Source organism: Nerophis lumbriciformis, linkage group LG05, assembly GCF_033978685.3.
Source record: "Nerophis lumbriciformis linkage group LG05, RoL_Nlum_v2.1, whole genome shotgun sequence".
Taxonomy (NCBI): domain Eukaryota; kingdom Metazoa; phylum Chordata; class Actinopteri; order Syngnathiformes; family Syngnathidae; genus Nerophis; species Nerophis lumbriciformis.
In genome coordinates, this window is record NC_084552.2 from 31,071,946 (window position 1) to 31,095,219 (window position 23,274).

The 23,274-nt window shown below is 38.7% G+C and overlaps 1 protein-coding gene across 1 annotated transcript in view; it reads left to right on the forward strand.

Annotated features, from left to right (window-relative positions):
* The first annotated feature begins 331 nt into the window (after positions 1-331).
* The window catches only part of tnfsf10l (TNF superfamily member 10, like), an 81,456-nt gene continuing 58,513 nt past the window's right edge, over positions 332-23,274 (forward strand). Inside the window, exon 1 of the mRNA XM_061960918.2 lies at positions 332-799. Within this exon, the coding sequence (XP_061816902.1) occupies positions 575-799 (225 nt within the window). The 5' untranslated portion in view covers positions 332-574. The remainder of the gene's footprint in view (positions 800-23,274) is intronic.

The following is a 23,274-nucleotide window of genomic DNA, read 5'->3' on the forward strand; positions in this document are numbered from 1 at the left end:
CCCCCAACCACGCCCCCCCGGGACCACCCCACCCCATCATCTCCCGAAATCGGAGGTCTCAAGGTTGGCAAGTATGATGTATATATGTATATTTTTTTAACCCAATGCGGCCCCCTAGTCAAAAAGTTTGGGGACCCCAGATCTTGACGAATTTCAAGCAAAAAGTTTCTGTATCGGCCATACGCGGTATCGGGTCGACACCAACTTTTGCAGTATCGCCTATTGCGAGTGAGACAGCGCCGTCCTCCTAGTCCTCCTACTCCTCCTCCTCCTCGTCGTCGCCATCCCCCCCCCCCCGGGTGATGAAGAGGTTAAACCAGCCCCTCTCTGCCTGCTCTGCAGCTCCAGTTCGGCTCCGGGCAGCTGGAAAGCGCACAGCAGGACATGGAGCTTTAACTCCTTCCCTCCTTTCGCATGGAAATCTAACTTTTCTCTCTCCAAAAAAAAAAAAAAGTCCTGGAGGGACCCCCTTCCTCCCCCTCCTCCCCCCACCCTGGGCCCCTGACCCCATCCAGCCACTCCCGCCCACCCTGCCTCGCCGCTCTTCTCCCGGGTTCCATGCGTCGGGAGCGCCATGGCCGCCCCGAGCGCGCAGCAGCAGAACCAGAACCAGGATTACTTCCGATCTGTGAGCAGCGAGTCCACCACCTACATGATGGTTCCGGCCGGCGGACCCGGCGCAGGACGCAGGGAAGCGCCCTCCAAGATGTGGGTGGCCCTGGTGGTGGTCGTGGTGGTGGTGCTGCAGGTTGCCTCCACCACCGGACTCTTTGTCTACCTGAACATGTCCATATCGCAGGTAAGACCTGTCTGCAAGCAGGAACTATACGCCTCGGCCTTTTTAACCCTTGACGCACCAAACTCATCATGTTGCTTACTGGACGTGTTGTTTTGCAAGGCAATGCACTTTATCGATAAAGCACACAGGGCAAATGAAAGTGCATACAGGTGCACAAAATGACAAGAAGGCGAATCGAAACACCACGATGCAGATCAAATACTTTCACTTGTGTTATGCATACGCAGAGAAGAAGTGATGTCAGCCTGAATGTGTGCAAGTTTGCATTCTCATATATATTCTCAATACATGGACACTTTTTGAAGTATATATATATTTAAATTAACCCTTATATTAGAAGGTGTTTGTATTTATTGCCCCTCTGGACCAGTGGTTCTTAACCTGGGTTCGATCGAACCCTAGGGGTTCGGTGAGTCGGCCTCAGGGGTTCGGAGGAGGTCAAAAAACACCCGACTCATCGTGTAAATACAAACTTCTCCTTATCGGTGTATTAAGGATACAGCAACAGTTGACTGATTTGCAGGTGTGTAATTTGTTGTGAGTTAATGCACTGTGTTGGTTTTGTTCTTTGAACAAGGAGATGTTCATGCACGCTTCATTTTGTGCACCAGTAAAAAAAAAACATGGTAACACTTTAGTATGGGGAACATATTCATCATTAATTAGTTGCTTATTAACATACAAATTAGTAACATATTGGCTCTTAACTTATCATTATTAAATACTTTATTAATGCCTTATTAGGCATGGCCTTATTATAACCCTAACCCTCTAACCCTGACCCTAACCCTAACCAAATAACTCTAAATTAAGTCTTTATTACTTAGAATATGTTCCCCATACTAAAGTGTTACCAAAAACATATAACTTTGTCTTGAATTTGAAAAAAACCCCATCATTTTATTTTTCACTAAAGAAGGGTTCGGTGAATGCGCATATGAAACTGGTGAGGTTCGGTACCTCCAACAAGGTTAAGAACTAGAGATGTCAAAATGAAATGTAATAAAATGTAATATCGTAAATTATGATTTTTTTTTTAATTAAATCAACATAAAAAACACAAGATACACTTACAATTAGTGCACCAACCCAAAACACCTTTGTCCCCCATTCTCATTCACACAAAAGGGTTGTTTCTTTCTGTTATTAATATTCTGGTTCCTACATTATATATCAATATATATCAATACAGTCTGCAAGGGATACAGTCCGTAAGCACACATGATTGTGCGTGCTGCTGGTCCACTCATAGTACTAACCGTTAACAGTTAATTTTACTCATTTTCATTAATTACTAGTTTCTATGTAACTGTTTTTATATTGTTTACTTTCTTTTTTATTCAAGAAAATGTTTTTAATTTATTTATCTTATTTTTTTTTTTTTTTTTTTAAAGTACCTTATCCTCACCATACTTGGTTGTCCAAATTAGGCATAATAATGTGTTAATTCCACGACTGTATATATCGGTTGATATCGGTATCGGTAATTAAAGAGTTGGACAATATCGGAATATCGGATATCGGCAAAAAGCTATTATCGGACGTCCCTGTTAAGAACCACTGCTCTGGACCAATGCGGTCGCATTGTGCTCACACAGCTCCATTAAAATCAAAGTTATATTTTTTTTCCTATAACCTCATGCTATATTTTTCACGCTGCACCTCATTTTCGGAAAGTATTCAACATTTGTGACCCCGCGTAATACCAATTTTATTTTCTCTGTTTCAAATTAAAATAATGTTGTTTTTTTTTTAAATGGTAATTTAAATAGAAAGTGGTTTGATGGCGCTATCTGCAGGATGCTGCAGTTAAGAGTTCAGCAGAGGGCACAGAAAGAAGCTTTGACAATCAAGACATGTTGTGTAACTGCACGTTTGTGTGTTTTTTAAGTACAATACTGTATATACTGTATGTATGGCGATTAGAGGTGAACTGTAACGATTGATAGATATATCGATAGATCGATTTATATTCCTATATTTCAAGTACCGGTATATACATTTTCGACTTAATCGCGATTCTTATTTGTAACGATTCTTAATTGATAAAAAAAAAAAAAGATAAATAGGTTATACTTGTTTTGCGCTTTTCTACCTTCAAGGTACTCAAAGCTATTTGACACTATTTCCACATTCACCCATTCACACACATATAGCGGGAGCTGCCATCAGGAGCAAGGGTGAAGTGTCTTGCTCAAGGACACAACGGACGTCACTAGGTTGGTAGAAGCTGGGGATCGAACCAGGAACCCTCAGGTTGCTGGCACAGCCACTCTTCCAACCGCACCACTCCGTCCCCAAAATCCAATTTTTAATTTTTTTAATTTAATTTAATCTATTTTTTTTAATCTGACCTGTCCAGCCACTCAGGGAAATCATATTGTTGATGTAGATGCCCATATATGCTGGAAATATTTACTTTAGAAAAGAGAAATGTTGGATACTTCTCTTGTTGCCTTATTTGTATTTGACTTTATTAAATGTTTGCGTCAAATTTTATTTAACAAAACCAGGTTTCTTTTAAGTAATATAGAAATGTATCACATCTGTTCATCTATTTTATGGAGGAATGTAATTAATCATAGAACTGGCACCCAATGTTATTAAAAAGTATGGATTTTGAATTGAGAATAATTTTGAATCAAGAATCGATTCTGAATCGAATTATTATCCTCAAGAATCAAATCGAATCGTGCGGTGCCCAAAGATTCACAGCCCTAACATTATAAATCTGTGCTGGGCAATTTAGCCTTCCTGAAGACGGCTATAGCTCCAACGTCGGATTTATCGATACTTGAAAAAAAGAAAACATTGAATTTAAGAACGGCAGACTTTATATGAAGTTTAACACTTTTAATAATAAGGATGTTAAACGTTATTCAAGTCTGTCTGTCCATCTGTGGTGTTATAAAAACAAAACTGGCGGTTATCGCCGGTGGTCGAGAAAGGTCATAACAACCGTCACAAGCCAAGATTATAAATAACAACCCCAAAACGTTCATGCAAAAGCCACAAGAAAGAGAAATGAGACAACACAATAATATAAAGCCACAACTTAACTTTACACCACAAACGATGCGATGGACAAAAGGGAAGTGACAGATGAGCAAGTCTGCAGACGCACCATGTTGAGAAGGAAGGTTGAAAACAGTGTAAGAAACACTCTCTGTATTTTGGTATTGTTGAAAAAGTTAGAAATAGTTATTTATAAAGGTGGGGAGAAATAATCGATTTTTAGATGCATCGCAATTCGCACTTGGATGATTATAAAATAGATTAGTAAACGTCGATAATCGATTTATTTACAGTAAATAAATTAATGCAGATAGTTATAAAATGTGGCTGACTGCAGCGAGCCACCTCACCGAGAATGAGCAGCTCCTTTACTACAGGGCACTTATGTTCCAGTGTTGCACACATTTCCACGAATAAATGTAAGTCAACTGTTTCTTGTTTCAAATGCAATGTTTTCAAAAGTTGTAACGCTTATTTAGTGAAAAAAAAAAGTTTTTTAAATTGCGCAAACATACATAAATTAAAGATAATAATCAATAATAATCGATTTTTAATCGAATCGTAACTTCTTTTTTTTAATTTAAGATTTATTTCGGATTTTAAATTTTTACACATTTACAGCAGTACAATTGTTGGAAATGCAAATGCCCACAAAACACCACAAACAACAGGGCCTAGTGGTTAGAGTGTCCGCCCTGAGATCAGTAGGTTGTGAGTTCAAACCCCGGCCGAGTCATACTAAAGACTATAAAAATGGGACCCATTGCCTCCTTGCTTGGCACTCAGCATTAAGGGTTGGAATTGGGGGTTAAATCACCAAAAATGATTCCCGAGCGCAGCCACCGCTGCTGCTCACTGCTCCCCTCACCTCCCAGGGGGTGATCAAGGGTGTTGGGTCAAATGCAGAGAATAATTTCGCCACACCTAGTGTGTGTGACAATCATTGGTACTTTAACTTTTAACTTTTAACTTTAACAAGACGACACATTTCAATAAGACTAATCTTAACAGTCAGTGAAGAAAAGAAAAGAAAAAAAAAAAAAATATATATATATATATATATATATATATATATATATATACATGCATACATACATACACACACACACACCCCTATACACAAATACAGTAAAGTGTTATGAACAAATAAAACCAACGATACGCATATTTGTATACAAACATACACACACACATACATGACCCCCTGCCCCCCAAAAAAGAAAACAAAATAACTAATAAATAAATAAATAACAAAACAAGAAAAAAAGAAAAAAAGATTTAAAAAAAACGAATAGTAACTTCTGAATCGTAATCATGAGGTGGTCAAAGATTCCCACCTCTAGATATTCATAACTGAAAAAGTTATAACTTTGTTCATCACTTTTTGTCCGTGTGTCACTGAAACTTGTCCTTGATGTGAGTAGTGGCAGGTCAAAGCACTGCTCATTTAACCTGAAAAGATTTAGTTGCACTTAATTTCTCAAGTAAACCTACTGTTAATAGGCTGAATTCATGTTGGTTGCACTTTATTTTTGTTAATAATTTTGGATTATTTGTATGCTGGACAACAAAGGCAGAAGTAGCAGGTAAATCTACTGTTAAAATGTTGGTTATTGTACTTTTGTTGAAAATTGCTTGAATTTTGTTCGTTCAACCTAATGTGTTGGTTGCACTTTATTCAAATAAGACGTGAATGCATTGGCCATTAATCATTAACTTGCTTGTTTGTATCTATAATTAGTTTATACATAATCCCCTTACAAGAAATAACAGGAATAAGTAACTTCACCTGCAGGGTCCAGTATCCAATATTTATTTCACAGTCACACTGCTTGAATAGTTTTGTTAAGAAGTTACTGAATCGATTTAGGCCATGTCCACACGAACACAGATACTTAATAAACGCTTACTTATCTCTGCGTTGAGGCCTCTTGTCCACACGCAACCGCATATTTTTGTCTTTAAAAACGCAGACTTTTGCAAACGCTGGTTTAAGTGTAGAGATCCAAAACTCTCCGCTGAGCGTATGCGTGTACACGGCACACACGGAGACTTGTGATGTGATGCTCTGTCATTTCCAAGCTCAACAACGCTTTAAACACACTATAAGAGGACTTACTGTATGTTTGAACGTACATATGCTGCTCTTTTCACTGAACATTAATAAAAAAAATACACATCAAAAGAGGCTTTGCGACACTCTAACGCTAATGACAGTCAGCTGTTTTGGATACGATCACTGTGGAACCTCCACCTGATGGAACAACTTTGACAAGCAAGACTTTCTGCTTTATGTCATAAGATCGGTGCAACATTATCTCATGTTTTTAGTCCTTTTTTAACGACAAATCATGAAGTCAACTTACGTGTCTTGCTTCCATTTTTGTAGATGGAGTCGGGCGAGACCGTGCTCGCGTGTAAAAAGTGACCAAGCAACTAAAAAAAACATGATGTAGCATCCTCCTTGTAGTGAGTACTAATATTAAAGACAATATCATCAACGGCGGTCACTCGAAGCGAGTATGACGATCCTCCTGGTAGGGGTGTATCCCTTTATGGAGGATGCCTGTGCGTGACTTGGGGAAACTGATGCACAGACAGTCACCACACGATCTTAGACAGATCCGGGTCAGGGTCCAGTGGCATGGAGTCCAAGACGACTGGGGACCCTTTTCTGCTGCAGCCTTCATCGCCATCCCAGCCGTTGTGACGCTCCATAGGGTTAGCAGTAGAGATGTCGATAAATGCGTTAATATGTAATATCGGAAATGATCGGTATCGTTTTTGTTTTTTTATCGGTATCGTTTTTTGTTTTTTTTTAAATTAAATCAACATAAAAAACACAAGATACACTTACAATTAGTGCACCAACCCAAAAAACCTCCCTCTCCCATTTACACTCATTCACACTCATTCACACAAAAGGGTTGTTTCTTTCTGTTATTAATATTCTGGCTCCTACATTATATATCAATGTATATCAATACAGTCTGCAAGGGATACAGTCTGTAAGCACACATGATTGTGCGTGCTGCTGGTCCACTAATAGTACTAACCTTTAACAGTTAATTTGACTCATTTTTATTAATTACTAGTTTCTATGTAACTGTTTTTATATTGTTTTACTTTCTTTTTTCCACCCATCCATCCATTTTCTACCACTTATTCCCTTCGGGGTCGCGGGGGGCGCTGGAGCCTATCTCAGCTACAATCGGGCGGAAGGCGGGGTACACCCTGGACAAGTCACCACCTCATCGCAGGGCCAACACAGATAGACAGACAACATTCACACTCACATTCACACACTAGGACCATTTTAGTCTTGTCAATCAACCTATCCCCAGGTGCATGTCTTTGGAGGTGGGAGGAAGCCGGAGTACCCGGAGGGAACCCACGCAGTCACGGGGAGAACATGCAAACTCCGCACAGAAAGATCCCGAGGCCGGGATTGAACTCACGACTACTCAGGACCTTCGTATTGTGAGGCAGACGCACTAACCCCTCTGTTTTTAATTTATTTATCTTATTTTATAAAAAAAATGTAAAAGTACCTTATCTTCACCATACCTGGTTGTCCAAATTAGGCATAATAATGTGTTAATTCCACGACTGTATATATCGGTTGATATCGGTATCGGTTGATATCGGTATTGGTAATTAAAGAGTTGGACAATATGGGAATATCGGATATCAGCAAAAAGCCATTATCGGACATCCCTAGTTAGTAGTCATCCTCCGCCTGTTCCACCGTTGAGGTCTTGGGTTGTTATTTCCTCATAACTGGGCCCACATGGATGTGGGGGTGCCCTTGTGGTGGTTCATAAAACCTACCGTCTTCCGCCTGCTCCGCCGTTGAGGTCTTCACCGTATCCCTGGCTAGGAGGCAGTCAGGTACTAGGCCTTTGCCTAGGGCCACCTGGGGTAACAGTAGTAAAGGGGTTAACCTAGTGCCCCAAGACCCCATAAAGGAGCCTCCACTGCCGGATGCACTTTAACGTCATGCCCAGGACAATATAAAAAATAAAGACAATATACACTTCATTGCACATGAACTTTTGCACTATATCCATGATTAAATGCTTTATAATCCCCTTAAACATGCTAAAGTGTGTCCTTGGCTCGTTAGTGTGTGCTGAACACGTTATAATTCTATGAGTGTTGGGTTTCAGCAGCACAGGCGTGCATTCGCTCTTTAATAATGTTCCCAGGGCTCTGTGTACGTGCAGGCTGGTTTTAAAGATAATGTACGTGTCATTGTGTACGTCTAGTACAGGGGTGTCAACCTCATTTTGGATCGGGGGCCACATGGAGAACAATCTACTCCCAAGTGGGCCGGACTGGTGAAATCACGGCACGATAACTTAAAAATAAAGACAATTTCAGATTGTTTTCTTTCTTTAAAAATAGAACAAGCACATTCTGAAAATGTACAAATCATAATGTTGTTGGGTTTTTTTTACACCTACATTTTAGGGTTAATAGAATACTTTATTTGTTGTTATTCATACTTTCTGAATAAAGTATATGATCATGTTCAAGAGTCAACTCATTGGTGTTAATTTTCAATCCATCAAAATAAAAAAATAATATCAAAATCATATTACAGGATGTTATTTCTGTAGTTTGCTCATTTGCCTCGGCTGGTGCACTAACATGTGGTTTATTTTTTTTTACATATGTAGCATCATCTACAAAGATACAAATAATTGCTATTGCGACATCTAGTGGACATATTTAGAACAGCAGTTTCTTTCATTCAAAAATTTCGGCAAATTTTTATACTTTGCAAACTCATTCCGCGTGCCGGATAAAACCTGTCCTTACGTTTGACACCCCTGGTCTAGTATATCAAAACAAACATAATAAGGGACGGCGTGGCGCAGTGGTAGAGTGGCCGTGCGCGACCCGAGGGTGCCTGGTTCAATCCCCACCTAGTACCAACCTTGTCATGTCCGTTGTGTCCTGAGCAAGACACTTCACCCTTGCTCCTGATGGGTGCTGGTTAGCGCCTTGCATGGCAGCTCCCTCCATCAGTGTGTGAATGTGTGTGTGAATGGGTAAATGTGGAAGTAGTGTCAAAGCGCTTTGAGTACCTTGAAGGTAGAAAAGCGCTATACAAGTACAACCCATAATAGGAAGTGTAATGCCATCAAGTCATCTGTTGCTGCTTTTTTCAGGCTTCTGATTGGAAAAATGTGCATGACAGCAGGTGTATGTGTTTGTATGTAGACATAGACCGTTTTGAAACTACACTTGTGTGGATGGACATTGTTTTAACCCCAAATATGCGTTTTTGAAACTCTCCGTGTTCATGTGGACATGGCCTTAAAATCATTGAGTCCTCCTTGAATCGTAGCGGCAACCCCAAATTCTGGATCGAATTGAATCGTGGTTAAAACAGATCGTTACTCCCCTAATGGCGATTATGGCAAAATTCTAAACGATGATTAAATGCAAGGGTAGCGTCAGGGAGGCGAGTAAAAAGTAAGCCAGACAGACAAGTGGTACGATTGACTGCAACAACAAACACATAACTTCCGAAGTGAAACGTCTGTGGTCCGTTTACCTTCCGTTCATTATATTTCCAATTCTGAAACGCAAATCAAAAAATAAAATTAGGGCCGTTTTTCTATTTTTTATTTTATACGGTAGATTTTGAAACAAACAAAAAAGGGTTGATTTTCGTTAAAATATTGCCATAAAATTGGATTGTGTGCTGTTTTGCTTTCATTGATTTGAATTATTCTAGATAAACGCCAAAAAATTTGCAAAAATGTGTGGTTATCTGTGTGATGATTTTATATATATCTTATATTTTTATTTTATACGGTAGATTTTAAAACAAACAAAAAAGGGTTGATTTTCATTAAAATATTGCCATAAAATTGGATTTTGTGCTGTTTTGCTATCATGGATTTGAATTTTTCCAGATAAACGCCAAAAAATTTGCAAAAATGTGTGGTTATCTGTGTGATGATTTTATATATATCTTATATTTTTATTTTATACGGTAGATTTTAAAACAAACAAAAAAGGGTTGATTTTCATTAAAATATTGCCATAAAATTGGATTTTGTGCTGTTTTGCTTTCATGGATTTGAATTTTTCCAGATAAACGCCAAAAAATTTGCAAAAATGTGTGGTTTTCTGTGTGATGATTTTATATATATCTTATATTTTTATTTTATAAGGTAGATTTTAAAACAAACAAAAAAGGGTTGATTTTCATTAAAATATTGCCATAAAATTGGATTTTGTGCTGTTTTGCTTTCATGGATTTGAATTTTTCCAGATAAACGCCAAAATATTTGCAAAAATCTGTGGTTATCTGTGTGATGACAAATTGAACTGGAAGCAGTATTTTAGCCTTTCCTCTGCGTTTAGCATGTTTTTAGCACAACAGTGACATCTTTGTTCAGCAGGAGTCCTATTGAGTCCTATGTATAAAAAAGTGTCATTAAATAGTTGTTCAACTTTTGTTTCAGAAATGAAAATAGAAAAAATGGTCTGAAACTTGTTTTTTAGGACGCCTGCTGAACAAAGATGTTACCGTTATGCTAAAAACATGCTAAACGCGAATGAAAGGCTAAAATACTGCTTCCGGTTCAATTTGTCACAGATAAAAACGCATTTTTGCAATTTTTTTTAGATTTTTGTGTTTATCTGGAAAAATAAAAATCCATAAAAAGGAAAACAGCACAAAATCCAATTGTATGGCAATATTCTAATGAAAATCAACCCCTTTTTGTTGGTTTTAAAATCTGCCATATATAATAAACATCGAAAAACGGCCCTTTTTTATTTTTTGATTTGCGTTTTAGAATTGGAAATGGAATGAACGGAAGGTAGACGGACCGTCTGCTTGGTAGCACTGGGCTTTACCACTTTTGGGGGCACTAGGATAGTTACAAATGTTGAAATATCGAGGTCCACTTTGGACATTTTTGTCTTCTGAAGTCATAACAAAATATGTTTCGACACACTGGAACAAGACCTCTGACAGTGTGGTTATTGATGTGTCCTCATGATTCTAATAACCATAAATTAATTTTAGGGGGGGCTCTAAAGAGTTTAAAAAGGTTAAAAAAGTGGTGGAATGATCCTAGTCTTGAAAGCATTATTGCTTAGGTGGGGAACTAATTAAATGCATAAATATATGATAATAATAGCGTGATAGCTCAAACCACATATTTCTCACAGTGTGTCTTCAGGGGGGGGGGAGACGTGTCCCTCTGCACCCCAGCTGTGAAAACACAGACCACTCCCCACTGCACGGCCTCATGAGTGCATGGTGAGGAGCAACAAAGTGACAAAAAGCTTTCCAAAGTGATAAGGCGCTGTTGTTGTTATTCGCCACGTCCTCATTACAAGCGCTCAAAGGAGGGGGTGCAAGATCTTCGGCCCTTTTTGGCTGACAGGGCGATAATAACACGTGGTTTTATCAGCACCATGTTCAGACATAATTAACACGCGGTTTATCTTTATTGTTTTAAGGACACCCGCTAATAAATGTGCACTTGCTTATTTAAATACATGTTTTCCTACTCCGGAATCAAAGACATCTCCATCAAGCGACCATAGCAACGATTGTCAAGTGCATGCCAAAGCAACAGGCAACGCTGTGACCAATAATCCTCATTTCAGCCAATGAGAAGGCGTTTTGCCAGACCTTTGAGGTAAAATGTCCACAAAAAGTCCAAAAACACATGCATTTAAAATAGTGATCTCATTGTGTATTCATGTCTAAACTTTTTGTCAGGCGAAGGCCAGACCTTGTGAGTATATACAAGTGTGTGTGTGTGTGTGTGGGGATTCCCCACAGCTGGCTATTTTTGATTCTTGAACAGTCCCTTCTCTCAATATACTCCCCCTTCCATGAACACACATACGCACGGCAGCTCTTCGACAACGGAGAGTACACACAGCACACAATGAGGGATTCTACAGTGTTACTGTGGTGATGCTGCATTCACGGGCACGTGGAAACATGGACGCTCCTGGAAACCATGTGACCTCTGCTCACCTAAACATAAACAACACGTTTGAATAAGTCTAATAGTGTATTGGAAGTGTGCTGCAATTTTTGTTGAAAAACTTTTTTTTTCTCAAAATAATTGTTAATGATTAATCATCAGTGCAAAAAACCAAAGTATTTAAATGAGTAGCTGTCAGATAGTAATTTTTTCTTTTGTTCAGTTATTGTGTAGTATTGACTTTGACAATAAGCAAATGAGGAACTACGGTACTTTTCGTATTCTGTATTTAAGCCACATCCACAATAATTCAAAATAAAAAAAATATTTATATATATATATTAGCCGCACCGGACCATAACCCACAGATATATACCGGTAGGAACGATTTTCGAAATATTTATTTACATATTTTGATTATTTTCGAATGGTGCCTGTCACACGGCAGTAAAATGGATGATTAAACAAAACAGAAGTCATCGTCATGAACCCACGTCTCTAAACAGCTAAACAGACTCAAAAACTCCACGGTGACATTCTGGTGAATTTACAAATCTAAAACTATACGAACAGAATGCCATCGGAAGTTCAAAATATGCAACCTACTAATAAAAGTCTCAATCAACACAAATATTTGTCAATGTGTTCAAATATTCGCTAATGCTAACGGCGCTAGCTTGATTACATTACGATAGCATGTACAAATATGCATGAAAACACTCCTACAGACATCACACATGAGACAGCTAAGTAAGTATGAATTGTTTTAGTTGTATTGTAAAACTTGCAAACGTTGCTTGGAGTGATAAATGAAGAATCCTTCTGAGCAGCATTACTACACACGCATAGTCGACAAAACAGGATATACTTCCGGTTCAAAGCGCGAAACAGGAAATACATGTTCAACCCGCAGCACCTGCAGGGAGCAAACTCGTCCAAACAATGTCGCCATAGCACAAACAATAACACACATGTTCAGTGTCTCAGTCTGTGTTTTATGAAAACTATATGTTGAATACAAAACATTGTGGCCGTTAGCGCAGAAAAATCCATATATGAGCCGCACGCTTTTATTAGCCGCGGTGGCCAAAGCATGGGAAAATAGGTGCGGCATATAGTCCGTAAAATACGGTAGTTCAAATATTGTGTTGACATTCTTAAACTGTCAATAACACTCACCATAGATAAAGTGAAAACCGTACAGTTAATACATATGATTGGTTAGTATCGGCCGATCTCACTCACGGATGATCGGTATCAGAATATTCAGCATAAAACCTTGATCGGAGCAAATTATCAAAAAATTATCACTACAATCAAAAGGAGATTCCAAGGTGGTCTCACGCTACAGGAGTTGAGCTCCATAATCCCTCCAGCACCAGGTCCTGGGTGTGGAAGTCAAGGAGAAGTTTTTCTCAAAGTTCAAACGACAAGATCAAGGCGACCGAATATGCTTTTCCTCTCTTCTGACTTATAAATGTGTAACAAACGCTCCCACGTACTTGGGGTGTTGCTGCCACAACGCTATTTAAAAGCTATTCAACTGGGAATGTAATAAACCATAAATAAACTGACTTTTATTCGCAACACAAGGCTTTTTTTAAAAATAAAACAAACTAATCCCGCATAATAAATATCTCCCCCCAACCGTCCACGTAACCCAACGACGACAACACCCACACAAAAACACTCAAAACCACAACCCGATCAAATCTATACCACCCGAAGTTTATACAATAACTGTATTACCCAAAAGTTACGGGCTAGTGACAGATTGTTGGAAGCTGCAGTTTACACGCAACACTCCTTCTGGTACTTCTCTGTTTGTCCCAGTTTTCCACAGGCCAATGATAAATGCACAAAAAAACTGTACAAATTAGGAAATAATCTACGCGGTGGCGCCGCAGCAAAAATATAACCGGCTGACACAGTCTCCAGGTGGCGTCTGACATCAGTTCCCACTTCTGCCCCGTCAGATAGCACGTCATGCCTTCTATGCCCACATTCAGTCAATTTTCTTTATTGATATCTCTATTATTATTTGGTATGCCTTTAACAGTATATCTGCTCTGATTACTGCTTTGCACACTCTTGGCATTCTCTCGATGAGCTTCAAGCACACCTGTGAAGTGAAAACCCTTTAAGGTGTCTACCTCTTGAAGTTCATCAAGAGAATGCCAAGAGTGTGCGAAAAAGTAATCAGAACAAAGGGTGGCTATTTTGAAGAAACGAGAATATAAAACTTGTTTTCAGTTATTTCACCAAGTACATAACTCCACGTGTTCATTCATAGTTTTGATGCCTTCAGTGACAATCTACAATGTAAATAGTCATTAAAATAAAGAAAACGCATTGAATGAGAAAGTGTGTCCAAACTTTTGGGCTGTACTGTGTATATATATATTTAAAAAAAATAAATAATAATATATATATATATATATATATATATATAAATATATATATATATATATACATATATATATATATATATAGCGTATTTTTCGGACTATAAGTCGCAGTTTTTTTCATAGTTTGGCCGGGGGTGCGACTTATACTCAGGAGCGACTTATGTGTGAAATTATTAACACATTACCGTAAAATATCAAATAATATTATTTAGCTCATTCACGTAAGAGACCAGACGTATAAGATTTCATGGGATTTAGCGATTAGGAGTGACAGTTTGTTTGGTAAACGTATAGCATGTTCTTTATGTTATAGTTATTTGAATGACTCTTACCATAATATGTTTCGTTAACATACCAGGCACGTTCTCAGTTGGTTATTTATGCCTCATATAACGTACACTTATTCAGCCTGTTGTACACTATTCTTTATTTATTTTAAAATGCCTTTCCAAATGTATATTCTTGGTGTTGGGTTTTTTAAATAAATTTCCCCAAAAAATGTGACTTATACTCCAGTGCGACTTATATATGTTTTTTTCCGTCTTTATTATGCATTTCCGGCCGGTGCGACTTATACTCCGGAGCGACTTATACTCCAAAAAATACTGTGTATATATATATATATATATTCATACAGTAATGACATCTTTAATTCCACTTGTTTCTAGCTGAGCACAAGCTATTTGTAACTGGCAATATATGGATACATGAATGGATCTATGTGGTTATTATTAATGTTCTTACAATGTTACATAACAATGATAAAGCGCCACTATCATAAGGTTCATGCATTTGGGTGTGAGCTTGCACAGATTTCTGCATGCCTCTGAACACTGTCTTTTGCAGTCTTTGTTCAACAGTGGCCCATTTGTGATGTCACAGATTGACGGACGTACTTATAGGGGCTTTCTCGTACATGCTGTTGTGTGTCAGCAAGCCTAATCTTAACTCTGCTGAGTAGAGATGTTTTCCTGCAATCTGACGTGTTATTTAGTCCCGTCTCATGCCCTCCCACCTGCTTTGATGTCTATAAAATATTTGTTTGACATTTTATTTAACATTTTCAGCCATTATGAAATTGGAGTAGCCACGAAACTAAGATGAAAAAGTAATTGCGACATTAGCAGTCGGTTCGAGGAAACACAAGAGAAGGTAGAATAAAGTATTATTTTTTGTGCGTCACACATGGTGTACTTAATGTTGTGACCGGTGAATCTGTGTACCGTGTGTAAAGTGTGATTTTGTCCGTGTCTGGGGAAAAAAATGTGTCTTCAAGATGTATATTTAACGGTGCACATTTTCAAAAGACAAATTCTGCCACTTTTTCGAGAGGGCGAGCGTTGAAGGTTTTATTTGCAATCTGAAGGAAAGGCCTCCACACATAAACCATTTGCAGACATATGCAGAAGGAGGGTTAAAAATATGACTGTGAACTAGAATTTACGTAAACACCAAGGCATATTTCATCCATATTATCTAGGCCACAAGGAAGTGTGTTAAATATAGGTTAGCATCATCGTAGGTCACCTTTAAAATACAGTGCACCGGGATTTAACAATTAGGCTGTTAACTTTGACCTACGGCAAATCACCAGTTATTAAAGTGAAGCTAATTTTATAAAGGCTGCGAATAATGAAAAAAACAATATATTGTGCAACATTTTCATGGAGCACTGAGACTTTTCTTAGAACAATGCAGCTCATATGCACGATACTGTCATCACCAGACCTGTCTATCTGGTGAAATCTCGATATTTGCATTCCCATGTTGGAATGTCTATTAGCATGTGGTTACAGCTGTTTGCATGTGTGTGTGTGTGCGTGCACGCGCATGTGTGTGTGTGTGTGTGTGTGTGTGCGTGTGTGCTGACAGACAGGGTTGTGTTGAGATTTACAACACTGATGGTCCCAATAAACTTGTGCCAACTGTACTCGCTGAATCATAAACGTCAATAAGAGCCATTGTTTGTCAACGCACTTGACATACTGTACACTTTCAATGGGTCAAGTAGAGTTTGAGCCCCTTTAGTTGGAATTGTTGAATATATTAGACAACAACAAAAAAAAGATGTTGGTCTGTATCGTCAACACTGGCGGACTTGAGGGTGAACTGGAAGTCATTTAAACTAGTGCTGTCGAATGATAAAACATTTGAATCAGATTAATCACAATTTTGAATTGGAATTAACCATATTACTTGTTTGCATAATTTATATTAGTTTAAAAAAAAAGACTATTATTTGGAGACAAATGCAATTTTATTGACAAAATGTGAAATAAATTACAAACCCCGTTTCCATATGAGTTGGGAAATTGTGTTAGATGTAAATATAAGCGAAATACAATGATTTGCAAATCATTTTCAACCCATATTCAATTGAATGCACTACAAAGACAAGATATTTGATGTTCAAACTCATAAACTTTTTTTTTTTTTTGCAAATAATAATTAACTTAGAATTTCATGGCTGCAACACGTGCCAAAGTAGTTGGGAAAGAGCATGTTCACCACTGTGTTACATGGCCTTTCCTTTTAACAACACTCAGTAAACGTTTGGGAACGAAGGAGACACATTTTTTAAGCTTCTCAGGTGGAATTATTTCCCATTCTTGCTTGATGTACAGCTTAAGTTGTTCAACAGTCCGGGGGTCTCTGTTGTGGTATTTTAGGCTTCATAATGCGTCACACATTTTCAATGGGAGACAGGTCTGGACTACAGGCAGGCCAGTCTAGTACGCGCACTCTTTTACTATGAAGCCACGTTAATGTAACACGTGGCTTGGCATTGTCTTGCTGAAATAAGCAGGGGCGTCCATGGTAACGTTGCTTGGATGGCAACATATGTTGCTCCAAAACCAGTATGTACTTTTCAGCATTAATGGCGCCTTCACAGATGTATAAGTTACCCATGTCTTGGGCACTAATACACCCCAATACCATCACAGATGCTGGCTTTTCAACTTTGCGCCTATAACAATCCGGATAGTTCTTTTCCTCTTTGGTCCGGAGGACACGACGTCCACAGTTTCCAAAAACAATTTGAAATGTGGACTCGTCAGACCACACACCACTTTTCCACTTTGTATCAGTCCATCTTAGATGACCTCAGGCCCAGCGAAGCCGACGGAGTTTCTGGGTGTTGTTGATAAACGGTTTTCGCCTTGCATAGGAGAGTTTTAACTTGCACTTACAGATGTAGCGACCAACTGTAGTTACTGACAGTGGGTTTCTGAAGTGTTCCTGAGCCCATGTGGTGATATCCTTTACACACAGATGTCGCTTGTTGATGCAGTACAGCCTGAGAGATCGAAGGTCACGGTCTTAGCTGCTTACGTGCAGTGATTTCTCCAGATTCTCTGAACCCTTTGATGATATTACGGACCGTAGATGGTGAAATCCCAAATTCCTTGCAATAGCTGGTTAAGAAAGGTTTTTCTTAAACTGTTCAACAATTTACTCACGCATTTGTTGACAAAGTGGTGACCCTCGCCCCATCCTTGTTTGTGAATGACTGAGCATTTCATGGAATCTACTTTTATACCCAATCATGGCACCCACCTGTTCCCAATTTGCCTGTTCACCTGGGGGATGTTCCAAATAAGTGTTTGATGAGCATTCCTCAACTTTATCAGTATTTATTGCCACCTTTCCCAACTTCTTTGTCACGTGTTGCTGGCATCAAATTCTAAAGCTAATGATTATTTGCAAAAAAAAAATGTCTATGAGTTTGAACATCAAATATGTTGTCTTTGTAGCATATTCAACTGAATATGGGTTGAAAATGATTTGCAAATCATTGTATTCCGTTTATATTTACATCTAACACAATTTCCCAACTCATATGGAAACGGGGTTTGTACATTTATATAGCGCTTTTTCTCAAGTGACTCAAAGTGCTTTGCATTGAGAAACCCATGATCTACATTTAAGTGACATTTATACCAGTGTGGGTGGCATTAAGTGTCTTGCTCAAGGACACAACAGCAGTGACTAGGATGGTGGAAGTTGGATTTTGACCACAAACCCTCATATGAGCCATGTTGTTGTACAGGATTTTTTTGTTGTTGTAATTAATCACATGAGTTAACGCATTGTTTTCCCCCCAGCCCTAATTTAAACACATTTTGGGACCGCTTCCTCTTTGGTTCGTGTGTGTCCCGCCGCAGAGTCGCTACAATCACACTTCCAGCCGCCCTTCCAGTCATAGCGTGCGCCCACCCATGCGGGGCCCTCGGCGAGCGGACCCCATAGAGACACGCTGACCGCCTCGACTCTTTTGTTTGACCGTGCACCTCCCGTGTGGGCCTTTGTGATGCGCTCGCCTTCATTAGGTTTTGTCTCAGAGACATCTTTGTTCCGCGAGTTGCTAATGAGTTCTTTTTGGGAAGCTAAATGGAGGTGATTATTCTTGCGAAAGAAGCACAAAAAACATTTCGTTCTAAAGCAGGGGTCCATTAAAGTTGACGCTCATGTTGTTCTGTTCAATATACCACAGTCTCCTATCTCTAAAAAAAATAATTAACTACCGGAGTCCAACTTTCTTTCTCAATAGTTTTAATTATAATTAGGGATGTCCGATAATGGCTTTTTGCCAATATCCGATATTCCGATATTGTCCAACTCTTTAATTACCGATACCGATATCAACCGATACCGATATCAACCGATATATACAGTCGTGGAATTAACACATTATTATATCTAATTTGGACAACCAGGTATGGTGAATGTACTTTCTTTTAAAAATTAATAAAATAAAATAAAATAAATTAATTAAAAACATTTTCTTGAATAAAAAGGAAAGTAAAACAATATAAAAACAGTTGCATAGAAACTAGTAATTAATGAAAATTAGTAAAATTAACTGTTAAAGGTTAGTACTATTAGTGGACCAGCAGCACGCACAATCATGTGTGCTTACGGACTGTATCCCTTGCAGACTGTATTGATATATATTGATATATAATGTAGGAACCAGAATATTAATAACAGAAAGAAACAACCCTTTTGTGTGAATGAGTGTGAATGAGGTTTGGGGGAGGGAGGTTTTTTGGGTTGGTGCACTAACTGTAAGTGTATCTTGTGTTTTTTATGTTGATTTAATAAAAAAAATAAAATGAAAAAAAATAAAAATAAAAACCGATACCGATAATAAAAAAAACGATACCGATAATTTCCGATATTACATTTTAACGCATTTATCGGCCGATAATATCGGACATCTCTAATTATAATACAATTATTAAAAATCAGGGATCTGCTATGATGTACAATTCATCTTTCTATTGGCATTATTTAGACTAGGGGTGTCAAACGTACGGCCCGAGGGCCCTATAAGGTTCGCGAACAGGTATTATCCGGCCCACGGGATGAGTTTGCTAAGTATAAAAATGTACCTGAACATTTTGAATGAAAGAAACAGCTGTTCTTAATGTGTCCACTAGATGTTGCAATATCAATTATTTGTATCTTTGTAGATGATGCTACATATGTACAAAATAAACCACATGATGTCAGTACATCAGTCGAGGAAAATGATCAAACTACATACAGGATTCGTACGGGTGCTTAAAAACCTTGAAAATTCTTGGATTTTAATGTTGTGTTTTCAAGGTTTGAAAAAAATGCTTGAATTTTGGGTGAAGCGCCTGTAAATGCTTGGAAATGTTCATCATATTTCTCGGCAGTCTGACTCAATAGGCTAATTATAAAATGGAAAAAAATCAAATAAGTTTCCTTAAAAATGAAAGCTACACGCTTGATCTGTTGGCTTTGCATGAGCCCTTACATTAGGTTGTTGTCATGCCAGAGCCGTATATACGCCCCCAAGAGGACAGTGGTGCATCGGTCCATCATGCCGGGAGGTTGTTGTTTTAATGAACATGATGTATGCATGAATTATGATACAAACAAGTAAACAATAATAATTAATGTTATTTCTTGTAAGGAATGATGTACACATGAATAATGATGATACAAACAAACAAGCAAACACCAATGACATTGAATAGTCTACAGCAGGGGTCCCCAAACTGCATGAACCCTGTACATAAATAATAAACTGTAATTTGATTCTGAAATTATTTTTTTTATCTTGATACAGTAGATTGAAAATTAACACCAATGAGTTGACTGATGAACATTATATAATAATATTTATATAAATATAAATAACTACAAATAAAGATAGAATACTATTAACCGCAACATGTAAGTGTAAAAAAACAAACAACAACAACATTATGATTTGTACAATTTCAGAATGTGCTTGTTCTATTATTAAACAAAGATAACAATCTGAAGTTGTCTTTATTTTTAAGTTTTCGTGCCGTGATTTTACAACTTGGGAGTAGATTTTTCTCCATGTGGCCCCCGATCTAAAATGAGTTTGACACCCCTGTTTTAGACGTTCGAATAGCCTACTATTAGTAATGGGAGTAGCATTAAATAGTGCAGATTCAGCATGCTCATTTTAGCAGTCAGCTGTCAGTTGAGCTGCAGCATGAGGCCAACATGGCAATTCTGCTCAAGTGCGTATTGCGTGCAATAAAACAAACCTGAAAATCCCAACCTTTGTTTTGCTTTTCCTTTTCTACATCTTCTTCCTCGTTCCTGGCCCGCTTACGAGAAGCCTGTGTTTGTTAATCTTTGTTAGGTCAGGTATTAAAAGCTGCTTTTATCTTTATTGGTGCTTTACGTAAGCAGCAACAAGGAAATAGAGCAAACAAAAAAGCCAAAAGAAAAAGAAGGCTGCGCCTCGCATCTTTATCAAAACATGATAAAATCCAGAGCTGCACTGCTGACAATGAGAGGTCAAAGGTGAGCACGCGAAGGGCCGGGAGTGGTCTGTTGCCTTATTGTGTGCGTGTGTGTGTGTGTGGTGGACAAACACACACACATGCAGGTGCACACAAAAGGCATCTTAAGACAGGTTTGGCCGCCTTGTCGAAGCATTCCTCACCACAGAGGACATCATCGTGAAAAGCGAAAGCTGCCAGCGAGCCTCCGTGCTGACAACGAGACGCATGTGTGCACCACATGAATGTATTTTGCATGGAAAAGATGACTTATTGCTTATTTAGAGAAAAAAAAAATTGTCACATTTTACCAGGTGTCACTAGGTGGCGACCCATCAGTCTTCCTGTTCTGTCTCCCCCCTGTATACTCTGTCTGTTCTTGCATAGGTTGTACTGAAAACTAATTTTGCCGTACTTTTTTAAGTGTCGTGACAATAAATGATCTTCTTATTGAAGTGGCACGCTTAATAGGAGTTGCATCAGTGCCACCACTTCCACGAAAAGAACACCTCTAGGCAGGTACAACCCTAGCCTAACCCCCTCCCCCCACCACATCCCACCTCCCCGGATTGTAAATAATCAGATATATATACTTGTTCTTATGCTTTCTGAGCTCACTATGTTCACTGCACATATCCTACAAAGTGAGACCTACACTGTTTCAATGTCCATTTCTCAGATGATAAACTTGTATGATGACTGCAATATGCTGATAGCAACCTAACCTACCCCCCTGTCACATTCCAACCCCAGATTGTAAATAATTCAATGTATATTAATATATATAATTTATATTGATTAACTTGTATGATGACTGTATTATGCTGATAGTATATATTTGTACCATGATTTGATTTATGTGGACCCCGACTTAAATAAGTTGAAAAACTTATTCGGGTGTTACCATTTAGTGGTCAATTGTACGGAATATGTACTGTACTGTGCAATCTACTAATAAAAGTTTCAATCAATCAATCAAAAAGCATGTGGTCAGAATGCCACACTAAGGCGCAGGGGCCGTATTTATCAAGCGTCTTAGAGTGCCATTTTACACTTAAGTCCTGAGAATTTGCGAAATTTAGTCCTACTCTCAAATTTAAGAATAAAAGCTACTTATCAACTTTCTTAAAGGGGAACATTATCACCAGACCTATGTAAGCGTCAATATATACCTTGATGTGGCAGAAAAAAGACCATATATTTTTTTAACCGATTTCCGAACTATAAATGGGTGAATTTTGGCGAATTAAACGCCTTTCTAATATTCGCTTTCGGAGCGATGACGTCACAATGTGGCGTCACATCGGGAAGCAATCCGCCATTTTCTCAAACACCGAGTCAAATCAGCTCTGTTATTTTCCGTTTTTTCGACTGTTTTCCGTACCTTGGAGACATCATGCCTCGTCGGTGTGTTGTCGGAGGGTGTAACAACACGAACAGGGACGGATTCAAGTTGCACCAGTGGCCCAAAGATGCGAAAGTGGAAAGAAATTGGACGTTTGTTCCGCACACTTTACCGACGAAAGCTATGCTACGACAGACATGGCAAGAATGTGTGGATATCCTGCGACACTCAAAGCAGATGCATTTCCAACGATAAGGTCAAAGAAATCTGCTGCCAGACCCCCATTGAATCTGCTGGAGTGTGTGAGCAATTCAGGGACAAAGGACCTCGGTAGCACGGCAAGCAATGGCGGCAGTTTGTTCCCGCAGACGAGCGAGCTAAACCCCCTAACGACCCTAGCTTCCCTGGCCTGCTGACATGAACTCCAAAACTGGACAGATCAGCTTTCAGGAAAAGAGCGCGGATGAGGGTATGTCTACAGAATATATTAATTGATGAAAATTGGGCTGTCTGCACTCTCAAAGTGCATGTTGTTGCCAAATGTATTTCATATGCTGTAAACCTAGTTCATAGTTGTTAGTTTCCTTTAATGCCAAACAAACACATACCAATCGTTGGTTAGAAGGTGATCGCCGAATTCGTCCTCGCTTTCTCCCGTGTCGCTGGCTGTCGTGTTGTTTTCGTCGGTTTCGCTTGCATACGGTTCAAACTGATATGGCTCAATAGCTTCAGTTTCTTCTTCAATTTCGTTTCCGCTACCTGCCTCCACACTACAACCATCCGTTTCAATACATTCGTAATCTGTTGAATCGCTTAAGCCGCTGAAATCCGAGTTTGAATCCGAGCTAATGTTGCTATAGCTTGCTGTTCTTTCCGCCATGTTTGTTTGTGTTGGCTTCACTATGTGACGTCACAGGAAAATGGACGGGTGTATATA